This window comes from Nuphar pumila, chromosome 17 (assembly GCF_984573655.1).
Source record: "Nuphar pumila chromosome 17, dmNupPumi1.hap1.1, whole genome shotgun sequence".
In the NCBI taxonomy this organism is placed as follows: Eukaryota; Viridiplantae; Streptophyta; class Magnoliopsida; order Nymphaeales; family Nymphaeaceae; genus Nuphar; species Nuphar pumila.
In genome coordinates, this window is record NC_143265.1 from 65,725,646 (window position 1) to 65,749,517 (window position 23,872).

Genomic DNA, 23,872 nt, shown 5'->3' on the forward strand with positions numbered 1-23,872 from the left:
ATATGTCCCCCATAGTTTCAAACCTGGCGAGTCGACTTGGGAATCGCCCGGGTCGACCCAGATCGGACCCCAACTGGGTCACAATTCAGGACTGCCGATCCAACCCATTAAGTATATTTTTTTATCATGTATTTTATTATTTTAATGCATAATTCTTATATAAAGTCACTTGTTGTGAAGAATCTAATATTGTTCAATGAAAAAAATTAATAATCATGTATAATTATATGTTTTTGTAACTTATCTATTGACATATTAGCTTGAAGTTTAGTTATTTCCATGTCTTAGACATGTGCTTACACTATAAAACAGAGTCCTGACTCGTCCTCCGAGTCACTAAGTCAACCCACTGACTCGGTGACCCAGTAGGGGTCCGATCCTAGCCCGAGTCACGAGTTTGCCAACTATGATATCCCCCACTCTTTGGCTACAATAAGGTTGGATATTGAGAGAGTTTGCCCTTCAAGGTGGCATCAGCCCCACTGGTTTTCCATATTATTATGGCCGGAAACAAGTAGAATGTCTGGATGGCTGTCACATACACATGGACATGATATGGATGCACTTGGTACAACAGGAGAGTCTTGTGAAACTAGTCCATGGAAACACACACACACACACATCTCTCTCTCTCTCTCTCTATATATATATATATATATATAATGCTCCGGTGCTCCGGGAGTATCTACTTCCACATACTAGAAAACATGGTTTTATGTTGTATCTTGTCAATTAAACCTTATGGATGTACTCAACATAGTTTATTTGATATAAATTATGCTTTGGACATGTTTTTTGGACATAAAAATAGGATTTTCTAAGTCATGAGATTTTGATACATTGTGAGTCATTGGTTTTTAAAGGTCTTAAAAAACATACATGTATGGTATAATAGCATGATCCAAAACTTGTTTTCTACTAAATAATGCTTATAGATCATATTTATAGTGTCTGATCAACAAATAAAGTTTAAGAAATTGTTTTCTTCTATTAGGTGAGAGTAGGTACTCGGGAACACCTTTTATATATATATATATATATATATATATATATATATATATATATATATATATATATATATATATAGAGAGAGAGAGAGAGAGAGAGAGAGAGAGAGAGAGAGAGAGAGAGAGAGAGAGAGTACCCATTCAAATACCATCTTAAGTGCAAATCCTTTAACAACAACTCTAAATCATTATGATTAAGAACTTTAATAAATTTAGGGTTTTTTGCAAATTGTCCCTGCCTTATTGGTGAATTGCAAATTGGTCCCCGCCTTATTTGTGAATTGCAAAATAGTCCCTGCCTTATACCATTTTGCAAATCAGTCCCTGCCTTGTACCATTTTGCGTGGGATATGCCATCATCAACGGGGAGGAAGAGATCAGTTGTTGGGGAAAGAGGGCGAATCAAGATGAGGGGTATTTTTGTGATCAGTAAACCGTGGTTAAACTAACAGACCTTGACAGAAGAACTAGTTTGTAATAACGACAAGAAAGGCGTGGACTGATTTGCAAAATGACATAGGGCAGGGACTATTTTGCAAATCACCAATAAGGCGGGGACCAATTTGGCAAAAACCAATAAATTTAAGTTAAATATCGAGATGTAATGTTGTCAATAACAAAATTTAAAGGAAAAAGAACATGAGAAAATACAAAATTAAATAATCAAGCCCATAAAAAGGAATAAATAAATTTGAACACATGGTGTTAACCACTTAACCATGTTCATCACAAGGTTGACTGTGTCCATGAAGTGTTGCAGAGTGTTGTTTTCAATGTCGTTCGACAAGGGACTCACAGCAGAGTGAAGTCTCCATGTGACATACATAGATGGTTAGTTTTGTATACTATGTGCATAGGCTCATGCCCGTGAGTGTGTATTTGTGGTGGGGTAAGGAGGTGTTTGAGGTGTGGGGTTGCTAAATCAGAATACCTTATCAATTATCATGGTGCATCCTTGATTTGCATGGACCTAATTGCTGAAAACTATGACCAACTTATGAATGTGTTTGGCATCTAAGATACACAATTTACTATGTCCATATACTATAGTTCTATCTAACATAACACTTTGGATGTTTTATGACATGGAGATATTATTGCAATATTTTGTGATAATTATATTGCACTTTTTGTATTCTTTCAGTTTTTTTTTGTCTTTTAGTGATTTGATTTTCTTGAGGTTTATAAAGAAACAAAAGTATCGTGTGGCATTCCTGAGACTGTGTTGATGACTCTCTCCATGTTCTTTGTTGTTTTATAAGCCGATTGTGTTATTGAACATGGACCTTTTTTTTAATTCATTTTTGGTTTGTTTAGATGCAATTTTTCAAAGCAAAAATTGACCCTTGGTTCACATTTGGCATGTTTCGTTTGTTATTTTTGTGTGCAATAGTTGCTTCCAATAAATGTTTTGGCCTTTTTCTAAGCCATGCTTTTGCATGAAATATAAGCTTTTCATTATGGTTGTCTTGGCCAATTTCAAAGTAAGGAACAATGATGTATTAACTTGTGGGAATATGGTTTTGGTTTTTTGGCAGCCTGTTATTGATGTTTCTAACTATGTGGTTTAATCTTACTAGGTTTGGATCGAGTCAGGTGGCCTCCTCGTGTTTAAATTGTATAATGTGATCTACTAATGTGGTCTAGTTATATAATGTCTTATTTCATTTTGTTGCTAAAATACATTCCAATTTTTATCAGCAAAGTGTTGTAGGCAGTGGGCTATTTTCTTAAGTGTACGATCTTTCTTCTTGTAGAGTTTGGGCTTCAAATTTGTTGATCTGTGTAGAAAATTATAAAAAGAACTAATAGGATTTGATATTATAACTTATGAGTTCCACTTGCAATTGATGGGATTTAAAATCATAGTGATGGATATATTGAAACCATAATCACAAATATCGGTATCGGCTATATCTCGGTGAGGTTATTTCTTGCGATATTATAGGTTTGGTGGAAAATTCTCGAAGCTTAAAAAATAATAAGAAAATATCATGTTTAGATAATAAAATACATATATAATAAAAGAAATAAGTAAAAATGCAAAAGAAAAAAGAAAAACACATTTAAGATATAGAAAATAAATAAAAAACAGTAACAATAATTGATAATATCGTGATATTATAAATTGGCGATATTTTCAAAATATCGCGATATCTTACCTATAATAGCGTTTGATGAAAATATAGCGATGATATCATGATATTTTGAAAATATTGCCGATATATGTGACTATGATTGAAACTCCTTAAAATTGGATTGTCTTTCTTGAATGATGTTGTATGATGACACATGGTGTTCATAGACCCACTTGTCACCCATGGATATTTGTGGAGCATATTGTCAGTTAGTTGTGTATTTAAACTGTTCATTTTCTACCAAGAATGAGTGTGTACACAGTATATTTTATGTGGATCAGTCAATACATATTTGCAACTTAAGAGATTGCTTTTCTATAAATGGTGTAGTCTTGGCTTCGTCACTCTGATGAGTCTTATGTGCAAGTATCTCTTGCTTTTGTGCTTCACTAACATAACTTAGCATATGCTATGCTCTTGATGCATACCTGCTATATTTTAAACATGTCTTTGACATGCTTCACGAAGAAGAGCTTCAGCAAGTGAATGCAGTTCTTTGAATTAGGTTGCAACATATTAAACTACAAGTCTTATTTTGTGATTTGTTTGAAAAAGACTGGATTTGTACTGATATGATCAATATTTTAAATACCAGAGGAGACAGAGCTCCAGTGTGTTCCAGGACAGTTTGAATCCGTGGAGGAGTATGTCAGAGTATTTGAGCCTTTACTTTTCGAGGAGTGTCGTGCTCAACTTTACAGTACTTGGGAAGAGTTAACTGAAACAGTTTCAAGAGATGCACACATAGTGGTTCGCGTAAAAGTTGTGGATAGGCGAGAAAGAGGTATCTCTCATAATTTAAACTGAATCTCATGTTAGCTAGCAGTTTGATCTCTATTGTATTGGCCATCATTTTAAGCCTTTTAATAAGTCAACACAAAATTCAGGGGCATCAAATACCTTTGCTTAGTAGCATTTTTTATAAACATCAAGAAATAGCATGTTATTTCAGTATCACGATCAGGTGTATTGATTCCACTTTACATAAAAAACTTTATATATTTGAAGGCATGAAAAACTGAATAAGTGGGCTGTGATCGCCATTATGAATATGCTAGTAGGCTTTTTTAATGACCTTGTTAACCCCCAGCAATGGATTTTTTGGGTTATAGTGTACGTTAACAAGTTCACCAACTTTAACTGCCCTTTAGAACTTCTGTGATTGTGTGATTAGTGGTTTGTTTTGAATGCATTGCTATCAGCGCCATGAAAGGCATTTTTGTAAATGTAGAAAATTGTAGCTACAACTATTCACATTTGTACTTTTCCAATAATTGGAATTTTCTTAATTTGCAGTTGCTTATTTCACAAATTTGACAGCAATGATTGTGTTAAGACCTTGTCAGTATTAAAAGTTGGTGAACTTGTGAACATCTACTATAAAACATGGACATTGTACACAAACAAACATATCACTTGAGCTTTTTATTTAGTCCTTAGACCTATTTTATTGGGGTAAGGTTGATAATGCAGAAATTCTAACAAATATAAATGTTTCCATCGGCTGGCTCAAGTGATCTAACATTAGCCTATTGTTTGATTGTTATATAATTTCAATAATAGATCTTCCCATTTAATACCATGATTAAACTTTCTTTGGATTTATTAGTTGATTGAAATAAATTGAATTGATGGTTGAATAGATCTGTAATACAATCAACGATTTTTCTGACAAACGGTCTTGTAATTTAGCATCTTCATGATCTATCAGAATAGGATTACATTTATACAAAAGGCAGCTACTATTGGATTTGAAATTATCTTGCTCAAAATTTGTTTGTTGGATGTGAAGAGATTAAGAATCTTTGGGTGTTTGATTACTCATGTTTCCTAGATTCTTCATTTATTTTTATTCCTTGTGTTGTTGTTGGCTTAATTATACGTTATTCACCTGTGTTGCCAATGTAAGCATTATATTTGTAATTTAACTTTTGGACAGCTTATGATGGCCATAGTTGGCAAACCGGGCGATCCGACTCTGGAATCGTCCGAGTCGGATCAGATCGCCTAGTAACTGGGTCACCGATCCAGCCCCTTAGTTGTCATAGGCGTTAGGCGGAGCCTAGGTGGTGAGCCCCTAAAAAGGCCTAGGTGGTACCCAAAACAAAAAAACAAAAAAACATAAAAAACATAATAAGAAACATGTATACAACATAAAATTAATCAATAATAAGCAATCGACAAATAATATGTTGTTGAACACTATAAAACAATTATATTACATAACCTTAACCTGCTCAAACAAATTAAGAATAAATTAACAATTGAATAAACAAACCATGCAACTAACAATGTGAATGGACAATACACAAAAAATAAAATCATGTATACAAAAAAATTAACAACAACAATATACATAATACAAACAATAGACAAATAATGTCTTCTTCTCAATAACAGACATAATACAATCAATAGACAAATAATGTATTCTTCTTCTCGACAATAGAAATAATACAAGCAATAAACAAATAACATGTATTCTCTTTCTCCTCCTCCTCGAAGAAGAAAACAAATGGTCTTAAAAAAAATCTTCAAAAAAAAAGCCTAGGCGGTGACAGCCTAGGCAGCAATATAGGGCCCCACCGCCCAGACCTGGTCGCCCAGGCGGTGGGGCTACGCCTAGGTCCTAGGCATCGCCTTTGACAACTAAGTCCAGCCCAAACCTGTTTTAGCCAAGTTCGGTCAGCCGATTCAGTCTTGAATCGCTTGATTTAGGACTAAGATACAGTTAAGTGAATATGTACCGATTCTTTGAGTCCTCTCAGATTTTGAATCGTTTCGTTTCGATACGAACTGGTTCACTGCTTTAAAAGACAATTTTTTTCCTTGTTCTCTCTCCCCTCTTCTCGTTTTCTCTCTCTAGGGTGACTATCGACGATCACTGCCCGCCTCGCTGTCGGCAACCATGTGCTCTCTCTCTCTCTCTCTACGAGGCAAGCCGATGCTCTCTCTCTCCCCTTTCTCTTCAAGTCGAGCCTCTTCTTGAAGGGCCGTGTGAAGAGGTTCGCTCGTTCGAGACTGAACCCTGTGTCCCGCTGGCATCCTTCCTCTTCCTCTGCATCTTTATTCTTCTTCTTCCTCCTCTTATGCGGCTGTGATTGCGAATGTGGTAGTGATGAGTGAGAATCGGGTTGACCCGATTGTTTTGAACCTCGGTAACCCGACCAAATGATTGAGGGATTTAGGTTTTTCGCCTTTTTTTTCTTTGTAATTATTCAATATTTAAAGTATTATTAAAAAAAAAGAAATATTAGGTCCTAACCCGTCCGAGTTACCGAGTCGACCCACTGACCAGCGAGTCAAGAGTGGATCATTTTGGATTGGTTGTCATTATATTTAAGGTGGATCTTGGATTGTTTAAGTTCTTCTTTTTTATGGGTTAAATGTTATTGCTGTAAATGGCCTGAGTTGTAGCCTCTTGAGCAGGGGATCTTGGTCCAGAGCTATGCTTGCATAGAAGAAACAAAAGTAGAAAAAACCTATTTGTGTTGTTGTCATGATTTTTCTATAATTTAGTAACTGACAAAAACTAAATTCAGTTTCTTCTTCTTAGTGAAGGCTTGTTGCTTATATTCTTTTGTGAATTGCTCTCTGTAAACGTTGCTGTTAGTCATGCACATGCACAAGCAGAAGGTGCATCAGTAGTATGTTCTCGTGCATGAGAAACACTTGGTAAATAACAGTGTTTGAGATTGTTCCTCAAAACCAGTTATTTTTTTGTATGTGCTTGTTGGAACAGTGTGAGTTGCTGTCTCCCAAGACTTAATGCCTTACAGATCTTTGGCCCGTCTTCATAAAGCATATGATATGTCATTATGTCTCAGACCTGTGGTGGAGGTAGTTATTTTGCAAATTTGAAATTAATTTCATTTTCCTACTTCATGTAGCATGATATGTGAAAATAAAACAACTAGTTATCCATGAAAGGGAATTGTTCTTTTTGAAGATTGCTTTTCAGGGACAGTGATTTTGTATGGCTTGTGAAGTTGGTCTCAGTAGCTGCACACAATGATTAGTAACAAATTGATGCCAATATACAAATATGACATATTTTACACAATAATTTATTGTATAGTTTTATCAAGTTCATGAATTTTATAGTTATGCATGTTTTTCAGTTATTTGTCTACTAACAAATGATGTGTCAACCTGATTGTTGTTTGTTTGATGTTAGGAGACACTCTGGTTGATTTGCTTTTTTTTGGGTCTTTTAGCTGTTTTTGCTAGCTAATGCATTTTCTGATAAGACATTTGCAAACACTATACCTTATTTGTTTGAAACATGGTGAGGAAAACAACTTGTAGCTGAGAATCTAACTGCAGAATTATTCTAGTTACTTGTAAAATCAGGTTTTCTGGAACCAAGTGACTGCATACTTTCAATGACATTCAATTCATTTCTTCTTCATAAAAGGTTTGAATATTATTTTTTAATTATGGGATACAGGATGGTACGATGTAACAGTTCTTCCGGCACATGAATGTAAATGGACTTTTAAAGAGGGTGATGTAGCTGTTCTTTCTTCTCCCAGGCCTGGGATAGGTATTGGATTATCATCCTTTTCTGTGATGCCATATTTCAATCCATGAATGTTTCTTGATTTTACTTTGTGTTGGGTCTGAACAGTTAGATCCAAGAAGAATAACAATAATGGTGCATGTGAAGATGGCTTGGAATCTGAAGTAACTGGGCGAGTAGCTGGTACTGTTAGGCGATATTCACCAATTGATACACGTGATCCTATGGGAGCTATTCTTCATTTTTATGTTGGAGACATTTATGAATCTAATAGGTAAAGTGGCAATACCTGCAAGTAGTTGCCTGTGTGCATGCATGATTTTGCCATCTACTGATATACCATAATTTGTTTCTACTTACCATCAGATTTTAGAAATTTCAGATTCATTGGTGTTACCAACTATCTTGGATGCAAAGTATATTTTATCCTTGGGTAATTTACATATAAGCACCTAAACTATGATGAATTTGTGTTTAGCTACCTGAGTTACTTTTTGTTCACCTAACTCTAGTTAAGTCCTGAAAACATCAATTTTAACACTTCCCTTTCTTTAAATGCCAGTTTCTTTTATTATGTGTTTGAAACATTTCATCAAACAAGTGGAGTACAACCACACTGTACATGTTTCCTGTGAAAATATCTCAAAAAAGAGATAAAGTGTGCGATAGGCACAACACCACCAATGTGCACAAATGCACAAGAACACTTAGAACAAATGTACACGAAGGTACAATAAAGAAACTCAAATGCACAAAGGCATACAAAATATAAAGAATTTTATTGAGAAGAATGGAGAACAAAAGCTCCAAGAAGTGAGTTTTACAAAGGGGGAACTCCCCTATTTATAAGAGGAAAAGGAGCCTTGGAGGGGCTCCACTAGCTGTTGGAGCCCCTCCAACGGATAGAATTCTAACCGTTGGAGAGGCTCAACAGCTAGTGTTGAGCCCCCTCCAAGTTGACTTTGAGTCAACAAAAAGAAAGAAATAAAAAATGAAAAGAAAAAGAAGAAAAAGTAAAAATACAAAAAATATTACAACATATTCATAATTATGAATATGCCCAAAAGGAAGGAAAATGACTAAAATACCTTTGCGGGTTTTACAAGAAAAAAAGGAAACATATATATTTACATATATATATATATAAAGATAGATACATATACATATATACATCAATATATGTATATGTATCTCTCTTTATATATATATGTAAATATTTACATAAGAGAGATACATTTTAACACCCTCCCTCAAACTTAGGGCACAATGACCGAAAGTTTGCTAAGGAGAAAGTTGAATCTTGTAGAGCAAAGCGCCTTGGTGAAGAAATCTGCCAACTGATATTCTGAAGTCACATAAGAAAGATCGATGACTTTTTGTAGATATGCCTCTCTGACATAATGGTAGTCCATCTCAATATGCTTTGTCCGCTCATGAAAAGTGTGATTCTTAGCATTATAGATTGCACTCTTATTATCACAATACAACTTTGTGGGTTCTTGAATTGGAATTCCAATGTCTTGCAGCAACTGATGAATCCAGACAATCTCTATAGTTGTAGAAGCCATGACTCGATATTATGCTTCGGTGGACGATAGAGACACCTTCTGTTGTTTCTTACATCTCCATGAGATCAGGGATTCACCTAAAAAAATGCAAAAGCCTGTAGTGGAGTGACGATTATTTGGATCACCTCCCCAATCAGAGTCAGTATATGCAATTAAATTTAACTCAGAAGATGAGGAAAGGAAAACTCCCTTGTTTAAAGTTCCCTTTATGTATCTGACAACTCGGAGAACAACACTCATATGAACGGATGTAGGAGCATACTGAAATTGGCTTGCAGTATGCACGACATGAGAGATGTCCGGCCTTGTGATGCTAAGATACATTAGAGATCCCACAAGTTGCCGGTAGGGGGTAGGATCCTCCAAAGGTTTCCCATCATCGATCTTCATTTTTTATCACACAATTTCAGGGGTCTCACAGATTTTATCATCAGTAATACCTGATTTGTCAAGAATCTCACAAGCAAGTTTAGTTTGAGACAAAAAATAGCCTCTATGAGAGTATGTTACCTCGATACCAAGAAAGCAAGTCAGATACCCCAAGTCTGACATTTCAAACCTTTCTTTTAAAGTGGTTTTAATGTTTCTGATGCCCTTTATGTCACTACCTGTTATCAACATATCATCAACATACAACAGTAAAATCACAATTCATGCATCAGACTTTTTGACGAACAGAGCAGTGTCAGTGTAGCATGAGGTAAAACCATTTTGAACCATCACATCATTAAATCGATCATACCAAGCCTTAGGGGCTTGTTTTAAACCATAAAGTGCTTTTTGCAAACGAAGGACTTTCCCCTTTGGTACGTTCATACCAGGAGGAGCATCCATGTAGACTTCTTCATTAAGGTCCCCATTTAGAAAGGCATTTTTAACATCCATTTGGTAAATATTCCATTTTTTAATAGATGCAATGGTGATCAAACACCTTACAGTAACCATTCGTGCAACAAGAGCAAAGGTTTCTTCGTAATCGATGTCGTATTCTTGACTATATCCTTTTGCGACAAGACGGGCTTTATATCTTTCGAGAGTGCCATCACTCTTGGTTTTGACTTTAAAAACTCATCTACATCCTATTGTTTTCTTTCCTTTTGGAAGACATTGAAAAACCCACGTTTTGGCTTTGTTGAGGGCTCTAAGTTCGTTGTCCATGGCATCCCTCCACTCTATCATTTCCTTAGCTTCTTTAAAATTTCTAGGTTCTTGATATGAGTGAATGGCACTAAGACATTGCCCTATGCTTTGGAGAAAAAGACTCATAGGATATAAATCTAGAAGGATTTTTCCTAGATCTTTCAATTCTTCGAGAGTGGTTGGAAGATTCACTAAGGTCACTATATTTCTCTATTGCACTTCTAAAAGTGCTTTTATCTCTATGTGTATAGGTAATTGGTTCATTTATCATTTCTTTTTCATCATGAATGGTTTGAGGAATACTTTCACTTATATCCTCATTCTCATTCAATTCATCATCGCTAAAAAAATCTTCATTTCTAGATAATAGTTCAAATAAAAAAGAGTAATCGGCATTATCTTCATGAGTTTTGTGTTCTTCAAAACCACTTATGTTTTTTAAAAATGTTACATTTCTTGAAACATATAGTTTATCATTTTTAATATCATAACACCTAAAACCTTTCTGTGTTTTCGAATATCCCAAAAACACACAAGGAATAGCTTTGGGAGATAATTTATCATTCTTATCGGTGACAACAAAACATTTACAACAAAAAATTCTTAACCTATTGTAATCGGGTTCTTTTTTATACAAGATTTCATATGGAGATATTTGATTCAAGTTTTTGGATGGAAGTCGGTTTATGAGATAAACCGATGCAAGAGCCGCTTCGGCCCAAAATCTTTTTGGAATTTTTTGAGAAATGAGCAAAGTTCTTGTAGTTTCAATTATGTGTCTATGTTTTCGTTCGGCCAACCCATTTTGTTGAGGAGTTTTGGGACAAGACCTTTGATGAACAATCCCATTATTTTCAATATAACTTTTGAAATCATTTGAGAGATATTCTCCCCCGGAATCGGTTCTAAAAATTTGTAATTTACTATTGAATTGATTTTGTATTAACATGTGAAAAACCTTAAAAGTAGAGAAAACCTCATGTTTATGTTTGAGGAAGTATATCCAACTATACCTTGAGAAATCATCCACATAAATAACATAATACGAAAAACCTCCCTTAGACACAACGGGTGCCGGTCCCCAAACATCCGAATGCACAATTTCGAAAGGCTTAGTTGAAAACATAGTTCTTTGTCCAAAAGGTAAGCTTCTCATTTTTCCAAGAATACAATCATTACAATTGAAATTGTCTTTACATAAAGTTTTAGCAAAATGTAAATAAGAAAGCTTGACAATATTTGGATGCCCAAGGCGTTTATGCCAAACATTTATATCTTTATGTTGGGCAACATTACAAAAAGAGGTTTTTGGAATTTGAAGAAATTCCATGAGATAAAGATCTCCCTTCCTAGAGCCTTCCCCAATCAACTTCTCGGACTGGCGATCCTGTATCCAACATTTATTTGATGAGAATTTGATATCACACCCATGATCCGATAGTTGAGAGACGGAAAACAAATTTAAATTTAGTTTTGGTATAAATCTAACTTTAGGAATAGAAAAACCTTGTCTTTCAAAATCACCAATTCCTTTTATTTCAAGAGAAGCCTCATCCGCGGTGGAGACAAAAGAGGGTGACAAATTTTTTGAGTATTTAGAAAGTGCAAAAACATTTGGAGTCATATGAAAGGATGCACCCGAGTCTAAGAGCCAAAGAGTCTTACCGGGAGGAGAGAAGGTGGTCATGGCGGCTCCGGAAACGGATCCCTTGAGGAGTGGTTGAAGAGCTTCCATGATTTGATTGAGAGACAAAGTAGCATGGTTGGAAGTTGATGGACCTTCCTCCTTGGTTGATTGGAAAGTAGTAAACATAACCACCATCTTCTTCCATTTAGGGCATACCGGTTTAATGTGACCCGGTTCTTTGCAAAAATGACATATGATCTTACTATAATCTTTTCTTCCATAATGCCCACCATTTTCTCTTCCTCCTTGATTTTTGTTAAAATGAGGGGGTTTATAGGTTTTAACATTATTCCCCGGTCTTGAGACGGCATAAGCACCCTCATCCTCATCTTTAGAGGGAACGGCCAACACACTTAGATTGGTTTTATTCATTCCCAATCTAGTTTCTTCTCCACTTAATTTGGTAAGCACATCTTCCAATGGAGGAGAAGAGAAAGAAGACAAGAGAGAGGATCTAGTTTGTTCAAACTCGGGTCTAAGTCCATTTAAAAAGTTAAAGAAATGATTCTCTTCTAATTGTTTGGCCCTCAATTCAATAGCCTCACCACTCCATTTAGGTTCTTGGAGAGCAAACTCATCCCAAATAGTGGATAACTCGGCGAAATACTCTCTAACGGACACTTCTCCTTGTTGAAGGGTTAAAGCCTTCTTTTGGAGATAGTATTTATGGCACATATCTCTTGAAGTATACATTCTTTCAAGATATTCCCATACTTGATATGCCTTTTTGAACTTTAGAATGTTGGCATTAATTTTGGTCTCAACCGAAGAGAAGAACCATGAGAGTATTTTGTAATTTTTCATTTCCCACTCTTCATGCTTCTTATTGTAATCTTCAAAAGCCTTTTCTCTTTCTTCTCCCTCAAGAACCTTGATCTCCCCTCTCTCAAGGATAGTAATTTTAGGTTCGGGTTCGGGAATAGTTCCTTGAACATATCCCCAAAGACTCTTTCCTTTTATATGGGCCTCCATATTTTCGGCCCATACATGATAATTTTTTCCATTTAATTTGAAGCCAAGAGAGAAGTGTGAATCCTTTTCGCCCATTAGAGAGGATAAAAGAGAAATAAATGCGTACCACAATGCGAAATGAGTCCCTTCTTGATGTAGGAAGCTTCTAAAATATAGAATGAAGGACCGAGTCTTCACTCCAACCACCACAACTTAATGGGTACGAGGTACTCCAACGAAGAGAGAAAAAAACACGATCTTCTTTTCCTTTAAGCCTAGCTTTGATACCATGTGAAAATATCTCAAAAAAGAGATAAAGTGTGTGATAAGCACAACACCACCAATGTACACAAATGCACAAGAACACTTAAAACAAATGTACACGAAGGTACAGTAAAGAAACTCAAATGCACAAAGGCATACAAAATATAAAGAATTTTATTGAGAATAATGGAGAACAAAAGCTCCAAGAAGTGAGTTTTACAAAGGGGGAACTCCCCTATTTATAAGAGGAAAAGGAGCCTTGGAGGGGCTCCACTAGCTGTTGGAGCCCCTCCAACGGTTAGAATTCTAACCGTTGGAGAGGCTCAACAGCCAGTGTTGAGCCCTCTCCAAGTTGACTTTGAGTCAACAAAAAGAAAGAAATAAAAAATGAAAAGAAAAAAGAAAAAGAAGAAAAAGTAAAAGTAAAAATACAAAAAATATTACAACATATTCATAATTATGAATATGCGCAAAAGGAAGGAAAATGACTAAAATACCCTTGCGGGTTTTACAAGAAAAAAAAAGGAAACATATATATTTTCATATATATATATATATAAAGATAGATACATATACATCATGTATATATGTATATGTATCTCTCTTTATATATATATATGTAAATATTTACATAAGAGAGATACATTTTAACATTTCCACCATAGCCTTCAAATTTACCATGGCTGCATCATTGATTGTTGAAAGTTGTTAAAACGACCAGCTTGGCCTCTTCCATGCTACTCCTTGACGAGCACACTAACTTTATCTATTTGCTGCCACTGCTCGTACTTGGAAACAGTGATTCATGATAAGCTATGTCACATGGGTGCGGGTGCGGGGATTCGGCACTTCCAAAAAACCCGCGTGCGGGGGTGCGGCAGGGGCAAAAATGTAATATATATATATATATATATATATATATATATATATATATATATATATATATATATATATATATAAAAGGGAAGTGTATCACTTTGATCATCTTATCACAAGAGAAGGTGGTGATGTGGTCTTCCCAGATAATAAAATCATGCCACTGATGGAGTTTCCCGCTTATACAAAGTTAGGCCATATTTTGACATTAAAAAGTTTCATAAGACATTTAGGGTAAAATGAGGGTTTTTATAATGCATCGTATCTCTCAAAGATAGTATTTCTCAAAGATGAATGTCATTCATGATATACCACTTCTAGCATGCTTGCACTGACAAATACTATTAGTTTAGAGCAAAATGGTCTCTATACGAGCTGGAAAAGCTTCCAGTACAGTTCTGGGGTTTCCCTGCAGGTTTTTCTGCTGTCAGCAGCTGACAGCAGGTGTCTGTCAGCTGCTGACAGCAGCTGCCTGTCAGCTGCTGACAGACAGCTGCTGTCAGACAGCTGCTGTCAGCCCTGACAGCAGATTTTTTTTAAAGACAGACAGCAGCTGCCTGTCAGCCCTGACAGCAGATTTTTTTTTAAAAAAAATTCAAATTCGCAGCCCATTTCACAGGGATTTTTTTTAAAAAAAAAAAAATCCAAAAAACAAATGGACCTAAATGATCCTGGGTGCGGTCAACGCACCCAGGATCGGGTTGACCGCACCCGGTGCCGCACCCGCGTCGAGTCGCGTCGACGCGGGTGCGGCACCCTGCTAGCCGAATCCCTGTGACATAGATGATAAGCAATAACATAAGATGTGCATATCTCACAAGAAAATTTTCAACTATGAAATAATATGCATATTAAATAACGAATCTAAGCTAATAAGTCTTAAGATTCATAATAATGTGTGTTTACATAAACAAGAAAATATCATAAAGTGCTTTTTAAAAATTTTACATAACCAAAAATTTTCAAAATTCAAACAAAAACGAAATAGATAACGTCAATCATCAACATCATCTTCCTTTTTTTGCAAACAATCTTCCTAAATCATTCTTAAGCTTTTTAGGGATGAATAAGAAGTAGCCCCAAGGGTATGTTTTCGAAAACAAAATTGACACGAGAGCGCTTAAACTGCATTTATACCGTATCGGAGTGTATCGTAAGATACATGGGTGTATTGTAACATTCACACCCTTATCGAGTTACGGGCGTGTATCATATCTGAACACCCCATAGATACGACACACTACGATACTTGCAACATTGGCGTTTATCTTATGATGAGTTCAGATTTACAAATCTCTGCAAGATCTTGAAAATGTCACAATTTATCATGATGTTTCATAATATTCCAATATGTTGTCTATTTTTAGAATGCTGTCAATTTATTCTAATATTGACATTTTTATATTAAAGAATTTCCTTTGTGTTTTCAGCGTTTTTCCTAAATTTTCTAAATCTTATGTGGGGTGATTTTTTTTCCAAGATTTTCCTGAAAAGTATAATTTTACTTTATCATGAGATATTCCCTTGCTGAAACAATCCTTGATTACGAGATTTGTGTGGCATTGGATGAATCTTGCAAGTTGGCCTGAGATGTGAGATGCAATTGGCTGTGTACTTTTGCCTCACTTTGGTTTGTTTAAGTTGTCTTACTTTGGAACATTGCACAGGACTTAACACAATGACTTGGCCTTCAGTTGCCATATTTCTGAGTTGGTACAAGTCAAACACCTCAACTCAACGAGTTGCCAGGGTCAAAATGGACTGTGACTCAAGGTCAAGTCTCAATTTGACTTGTAGATATATAACCTTCTAAAAAATTCCGAACACTCTTGAGTTTTTAACAATATTTTGCTGGCATTTTCAGTAAGGTGGACGATGATCACATCTTGAGGAAATTTGTGCCAAAGAGTACTTGGTATTTGACAGTGTTGGGTTCTCTTGCGACAACTCAACGGGAATATGTGGCACTTCATGCATTTCGCCGTCTCAATTCTCAGGTGTGTACTGAGATGACATTAAACGTGATATATAAGCTTGATTGGTTTTCACAAGGAACACATTGAGATCGCATATATATGTTTTTCCGTGCAGATGCAAAATGCAATTCTCAAGCCTAGTCCAGAATATTTTCCAAAATATGAGCAGCAGACACCAGCGATGCCTGAATGCTTTACACCAAATTTTGTGGACTATTTACACCTGACCTTTAACGGGCCACAGTTAGCGGCTATTCATTGGGCTGCAATGCATACAGCTGCTGGTACGAGCAGTGGTGCAATGAACAAAAAGCAGGATCCTTGGCCTTTTACTTTGGTTCAAGGGCCTCCAGGAACAGGAAAGACACACACTGTATGGGGAATGCTAAACGTTATCCATCTTGTTCAATATCAGCACTATTACACTGCTTTACTTAAGAAACTTGCACCTGAAAGCTACAAGCAGGCTAATGAAAGCAGTTCTGAGAGTGTTTCTTTAGGATCCATTGATGAAGTGTTGCGGAATATGGATCAGAACCTTTTTCGTACCTTGCCCAAGCTTTGTCCAAAGCCTCGCATGCTTGTTTGTGCTCCTTCAAATGCAGCAACAGACGAGTTGCTGGCACGTGTGCTGGATCGTGGATTCATTGATGGTGAAATGAAAGTCTATCGACCAGATGTTGCTCGAGTAGGTGTTGATTCACAGACACGTGCTGCACAGGCTGTATCTGTGGAGCGAAGAACTGAACAACTTTTGGTTAAGGGACGTGAGGAAATTATTAGTTGGATGCATCAATTAAAAGCACGTGAAACACAATTCTCACAGCAGATATCTTGTCTCCAAAGGGAACTTAATGTTGCTGCTGCAGCTGGTCGTTCTCAAGGATCTGTAGGTGTTGATCCTGATGTTCTCGTTGCACGTGATCATAATCGTGATACATTATTACAAAATCTGGCAGCAGTTGTGGAGGGAAGGGACAAAGTATTGGTTGAGATGTCTCGCCTTCTTATTCTAGAAGAAAGGTTTCGTGCGGGCAGTGGCTTTAATTTGGAGGATGCTCGTTCGAGTCTTGAAGCTAGTTTTGCAAATGAAGCTGAGATCGTCTTCACAACAGTCTCAAGTAGTGGCCGCAAGTTATTCTCTCGCCTTACTCATGGATTTGATATGGTTGTTATTGATGAGGCAGCCCAGGCAAGTGAAGTAGCTGTCCTTCCGCCTCTTGCTCTTGGCGCTGCTAGATGTGTTCTTGTTGGAGATCCCCAACAACTTCCTGCTACTGTCATTAGCAAGGCTGCAGGGACTTTGTTGTACAGTAGAAGTCTCCTCGAGAGATTCCAGCAAGCAGGTTGCCCCACAATGTTGTTGTCTGTGCAGTACAGGATGCATCCTCAAATACGTGACTTCCCATCCAGGTATTTTTACCAGGGCCGTTTGACTGACAGTGATAGTGTTATAAACATGGCTGATGAGATGTACTACAAGGATCCTTTACTCAAGCCTTATGTGTTCTATGACGTCACCCATGGAAGAGAATCCCACCGGGGTGGATCTGTTTCATACCAGAATATTCATGAAGCACAATTTGCCTTGAAATTGTATGAGCATCTTCAGAAGACATTGAAATCCCTAGGTTGTGGCAAGGTATCTGTTGGCATAATAACACCGTACAAGCTGCAGCTGAAGTGTCTTCAGCGTGAGTTTGACGAGGTTTTGAAATCGGAAGAAGGGAAGGATCTGTATATCAACACAGTTGATGCATTTCAAGGACAGGAGCGAGATGTCATTATAATGTCTTGTGTTCGTGCTTCAAGCCATGGAGTAGGTTTTGTTGCTGATATTAGGCGCATGAACGTTGCTCTTACCCGTGCACGAAGAGCACTTTGGGTATGTTTGGTTTTGAGTTACACATTTTATCCTCTTATAGTTTTGGAGCATTTATATTCGGTTTACATCTAAACAACCTCACTGTCATGCTCATTGGACAGGTTATGGGCAATGCCAATGCTCTAATACATTCTGATGACTGGGCTGCACTAATTGCTGATGCCAAGGAGAGAAAATGTCTTATGGACATGGACTCCTTACCAAAGGAGTTCTTGATTCCAAAGGCTTCTAATTATGCTGCTCTATCCGGTAGAACATCCACTAATACAAGGGTTCTAAGAACTGCAGGATTAAGGCAGAGGCACATGGAGATGTTTTCTGAGGTGAAAACTGGGACACAGCCGAATGATGATGAAAGATCTAACACATCAATCTCCAAAAATGGTGGTTCCCGGAATCCAAAGCAACCTGGGTGAGATCTATTTGGAGGTCCAGATCAATCATCAGATAGATCTCATGAGGCCTGGCAACATGGCATTTTATGGCAGGGGAGTCCTGCTTTGGCCTGGCTGAGAGATTTACAGTGGGATTGTGACATGCCATTTTGGAATCCAAGATCTCAATGACTCGCTCAGAGCATCCAGTGTTCACTTTTGAAGATTCCAGCAACATTAGTTTCATCTGAAAATGTGGGGGAAAGAGTCATTTCAAGAGGATTACTGGGTCATATGCTAATGTTTCCTGAAGGCTTGTGTACTGTTATGTAACTCAGGAGGAAACTCACAAGTAATTAACACGTGCAAAATGATGCCAAAATTGGAAAATGGTGTCAATTCACCTTGATCATGGTAATTTTTAGAATTTATGGAGTGATTTTTCTGCAGCCTTTGTTATAATTTTGTGAATTCTCTTTGTGGATCACGGATTGCAGGTTGTAGAACCATGCCTCTTATTCTTTCACCCGCATAAATGCTGTTTGAAGAGCTTGCAGCCTTGTCTTCAAGGTGCTCCAGAAGCCTTGTATAGATGGGTGGATCAGCAAAGATACTAGACTGTTTGAGTGCCATCCAGCTTCAACCTCCTAAAGGTATCCTCCACGTTCTCTGATCCAGCATGTTAGGACATTTAAGGCTGTCTAATGAATGTACAGAGTCTAGAATCTGTTGATAGGTTATATGGCGAAATGATCTGTCACTGCCTGCTTATGTATGTTGGCACATTATCTGTTGATTGAGCTCAACTAGTATTGACATACATGGTGCTTGTAAGCGAACTGCTGCAATGAGTTATAGATCTGTATCACTGCTCCCTTTTTCGGCTGTCTCAAAGGAGAAGAAAGGGGTCAGCTGCGGTAGGATGTTTTGATCAGAGTTTACTAAGAGAAATATTGTATCTTCTATTGTGTACATCCTTTTAATGAAATAAAAATTTTCACATTACTTGTTATTTTCTATAAAAAATCGTAGTTCTTAGGATACTGTAACTTTCTAACAATTGAAGTGGGGAAGGTAACTAGCGGAAAGATGGAAGGAATTGGACATACCCTCCTTCCATCTAGAATAGGAGTTTTAGGACACCGTCCTTTTGTCCAACTTTTGTATAACCAGTATCCTGTTTGACATTTCAAAATTGTTGACAAGCCTTTTACTGATGTAGCTGCATCAGGCATCGTAGAGATGAGAAAGGAATATTTTGTAACACCATTGATTTATTTGCATTTTTTTCTAGCCAATTGCGGAGTATCTAGGGAGCAACTAATGTGTAGAGACCGAGTAAGAGCTCCACCATTCTGTGCCGAGTGGTTCAAAACGATGTGATGTTTGTCTTCTTTTTAAACCTTGATTTTGCTAAATTTAATTCGGATGGAGGGTGGATCAGGTTAGGTGGTCCTTATATGCCGTTCATCCTGTTCATCCAAGTGATGAATGGCATCTGACCACCACAGGTGGAGAACTTATGTCCTAAGTGGGCCCTATCTGGGTGACATGATAGCCTATCTGTGACTTTGTTAACCATTTCTGTATGTCGTACATTCAGTTCTTTCATTGATTTGGGACCATGACCTTGTTACTTGTATGTATCTCTGATCCATTTGAACCTTTGCTGTATGATTCTTCTTTAGGAGTCCTTTTGTTTGTTCCTTAAGGGTGGCACGTCCTGCCGGGCAAAAATTACAAAAAGCTCAAGTTTTTTAACAAACATGGGATGCGGTGGATGTGCGGAACGCCGTCTTCCATGTTCATTATCTACTGTCTTTTTTGTTCCACATACCCCTCTTGTTACAAAAATAATAGGGCGGGCGGAACGATTAAAAGAAAATGCATCGACCGGTGTGCCTTGCAAAGGACCCTGCACAGGTGCAGGAAAACGAGATCCAGGAGGCACAAACGCCCGTGGCTCGTTACTCATCACTGTCGGCCCGCTTGAGAGCGGTGTGGCCGTTCCTCTCTTCAAGACACCCTCCTTTTCTATAGACGCATGGTCGAGAGTGGGATTCCTCCAGATAATCATGCTTTGCCACCTCTTTTCAATGCATGTGCACGTTCTCTCTTTGTTAAACAAGGCAGAGAGATACATGGTCGCTCCATTAAAGATGAAATTCCAACAAAATCCCATGGTGGTAGGCTCCCTGATTCATGTGTTTGCCGAATGTGGATGCATCCATGATGTGCCCCAGGTATTTGATGAAATGCGTGTGAGGAATGTTGTCGTTTGGAACATTTTGATTGATGGGTATGTTAAGAATGACTGTCCTATGGAGGCTGTGGAGCTCTTTAGCTTGATGGTTGGGGAGGACGTGATGCCGAACGATGTCACGTCGCAGTGCTTTCAACATGTGATCCGAAGGTGAGTAGGTTGGTTCATGGGATGATGTTTGGGTTTAGCCGGGCTGTTCTGGGGACTGCCCTGATCAATATGTACTTCTGTTGTGATTCTGAGAGCGCATGGCAAGCTTTTTACTGCATGCCTGAACAGGATCATGTTGCTTGGAACACCATGATCGCTGGATTGGTTCTTAACGGGCTTTTCGAGGATGGGCTGGGGTTCTTAAGAGAAATGGTAACCTTGGATTTGAAGTTAGAACCTTTAGGTATTGTCAATTTAGTTAAGGCCTGTGTTGCATTGGGTGATTTCCAGACTCCTAAGGAGGTTCATGGCTTGTTGGAGAAGAAGGGCATCGAGATGAATATGAATGTTTTGTACTGCTTTGGTTGATATGTATGTGAAGTTCACGATGTTTGAGATTGCATGCCAACTATTTAGTAAAATGCCAAAGAGAGATGTAGTAGCATGGACTACTATGATTTCAGGATTTGCTGACTGTGGTCGTTCTAAAGAGGCCTTAGCTTTCTTTGATCAGATGATGGAGGCTAATGTTGAACCTAATGAAGTTACATTAGCAAGCGTGCACTGTGGGATTTTAAGTTGAGGAGTTTGGATTCATCAGTATATTAAGAAGCAGAAAATGAAGCCTAGTATAATGCTGTGTAATGCACTTATGGATATGTATGCTAAGTGTGCAATTGTTTGAAAGCATGACCATCAAGGATATATCATCTTGGAATGTGATAATCAATGGACTAGCAGGCAAGCTCTAGACTTGTTTGAACAAATGATAGAACATGGGACAAGGCCCAATTCTATCACCTTTGTTGGTGTGCTATCTGCATGTTACCGTGGTGCTTTGGTCGACTCAGGCAGATGTTACTTTGACTCAATGATGTTAGTACATGGTGTTGAGCCTAGACTTGAACACTATGCTTGCAGCAGCACACTTTTTCGGTGGGGCGTTCTGATCTCGCTGCAGCACGCGTTCTCGGCTACTGGCGATAGAGCGTCTTCCATTTTCCTTCTCTGGCCACAAGTGGACGGCATTCCGAACCTAAGGTGCCTATCGTCAACCTCCAACGGACTGGCAGGATTTCTCCTGGCGCCCGTCGTCTCCTTGCTGGTAATCGCCATGGCATTCATCCTCTTCTCACCGAAAACGATGTTCGTCCTCTTTCGCCGCCGGGATGTTCTTGCTGATCATCGAAGTAATTCGACCCATTATCCATGACTGTCCAAGTTGTCTGCACATCATCATCAAACAACAGATTTGAAACATAGCATTTGAGTACGGTCCAAAACAAACGTTGGACTTGGAACAGTTGTTACTGTGCAAATAGAACCAATGTTCTATTCCGTCTTTTTTGTTCATTTCGTCCAACCCTAGACAAACCATTAAACATACCCTAATGCACTGCATCTCATTTTAAACATATCTATACCCTTGGTAAATACTGAAAGGCAGGCAATGAGTTGACTGTGTAGAGTTTCCACAAATCTGTATAGGAATGTTGTCTTACAACTTACCCTTGTTGATTAGACTGTGATTGATGCCCGGCCAGCTCTTAGCATAGACTGCACTCAGGACGCGAATATTCACAGTGATTTTCCATGTGTTAAATAGTTTCTGAGATATGTATATTTCATGCCATTCTTCTTCTTAGGGATCTATGGTTTTGAAAGGATAAACGGATCCTACCAGATAGCTTGCTTCTGGAGGGAAGACTGTCATGAATTTTCTTGAAATTTTCATGCCTGATTGAACTCGAACCAGCTACTTTTTTTTTAAAAAGCAAGCTGGGGTTGGGCAGACCCCTACCAGTTATACAACGATTTCATTGGGATTCGAACTTGCAACGTCCCAACACAAGGGGACGTGCACTAGCTGGCCTACCAGACAAGCAGAACCCCGTTGGTACAAACCGGCTTCTTTGCTCCAACATTCTCTTCCACCTTCCCCTGGAAGCTTATATGTGGGAAAAGAATATGTAGTCCCCACAGTTGTCTTAGTGCAGTTGAAAGTGATGAGTGCCTGCGATCTTGGTGAGTAAGATTTTCATGCATTCGGCATTCACTGAGGAGGGTTATCCGACCCACTAACTGATAGCATTGGTTCTAACGCGTCTACCATGCCAGCGTATCGTTCAATTTTTACTGCGGTGCATATTCATGCTTCATTGGATCAAACTACCTTCCTCCATGACTGAGGAAAGTTACGACGTCTGGCTTCACCTCTGCTGATATTTGGATCCTTGTTGAAAACTGGATCTCTGTTTCACAATGCCATTACAGCCAGCCTCTGTATCATGGAAATCCAGGCCCAATGCTTCCTTGTTAGGCACCATATTGAACACCACACCGGGGTCTGTGTTCCTGCATCTAGAGTACATGACTAGCAGTGATGTGCCCAGTCTTGTTCCAAATCTGAAATTCTTCTCCTTGGCCAAAGCGGTGAATCAGCTGTCCAAAATTAAGTTTTTTTAAACTGGTTCATGCCTCCGATCAATGCATTCTATGTTCCAACGTCCCTCTGCCTCTATCATCAAGCGCCAATTTTCGAAGCATCGATGCACACTTGCATGCATGTCTATTGGAGTTGATTCGACAGTCACATTTGATGGGAACTCACTATGCTTTGGCACGGAATGGATTTCGATGAACTTTCCCCACCAGGAATGGCTGGACAAACGGAAGAAAGGGAATCATGCTTTGGAAGGCAGATTATTTCACCCCAGTGATAGGAGTGTATGAGGCAAGCTGATGTGGTTCAGAAATGGCTTCCTCTTTCAGGCCCTCCATGCTATGGTCATGGTGGTGGGATGAACAAGCACACCTAGAGCTACTCCAATATTTAGTGAAGTTGCTGTAAGGATAGAAAGCAGACACAGATGGATTGAAGGGGATGAACCCGATCCAACCTGTTTTCAGCTGGGTTTGGACCGACATGCACCTATGTAGGTTTGCGGAGGTTGGGTACTGGGTAAATTTGAATCTAGGGCTGTTATGTACAGAAAATGACCATACTGTACCTCAAAAATGACATTTTTTGAATTGTCCCATAATTTTTAAAATCCGCCCCATGTCTAAAT

The 23,872-nt window shown here is 38.1% G+C and overlaps 1 protein-coding gene across 3 annotated transcripts in view; it reads left to right on the forward strand.

Moving 5' to 3' along the window:
- LOC149812074 (uncharacterized) overlaps window positions 1-19,393 on the forward strand; it is a 28,795-nt gene extending 9,402 nt beyond the window's left edge. Inside the window, exons 5-11 of one of the 3 annotated variants that reach the window (XR_016428536.1) lie at window positions 3,741-3,929; window positions 7,596-7,691; window positions 7,776-7,941; window positions 16,018-16,150; window positions 16,245-18,014; window positions 18,116-19,041; window positions 19,105-19,393. Coding sequence is in view for 1 of the 3 variants with exons in the window: in XM_089993238.1 (XP_089849364.1) it covers window positions 3,741-3,929; window positions 7,596-7,691; window positions 7,776-7,941; window positions 16,018-16,150; window positions 16,245-18,014; window positions 18,116-18,430 (2,669 nt within the window). In the remaining 2 variants the exon portion in view is untranslated. Of the gene's footprint in view, window positions 1-3,740; window positions 3,930-7,595; window positions 7,692-7,775; window positions 7,942-16,017; window positions 16,151-16,244; window positions 18,015-18,115 lie in introns of all 3 variants that reach the window. The other 2 variants (XR_016428535.1, XM_089993238.1) reach the window with 2 other exon arrangements.
- Window positions 19,394-23,872: the final 4,479 nt, after the last annotated feature.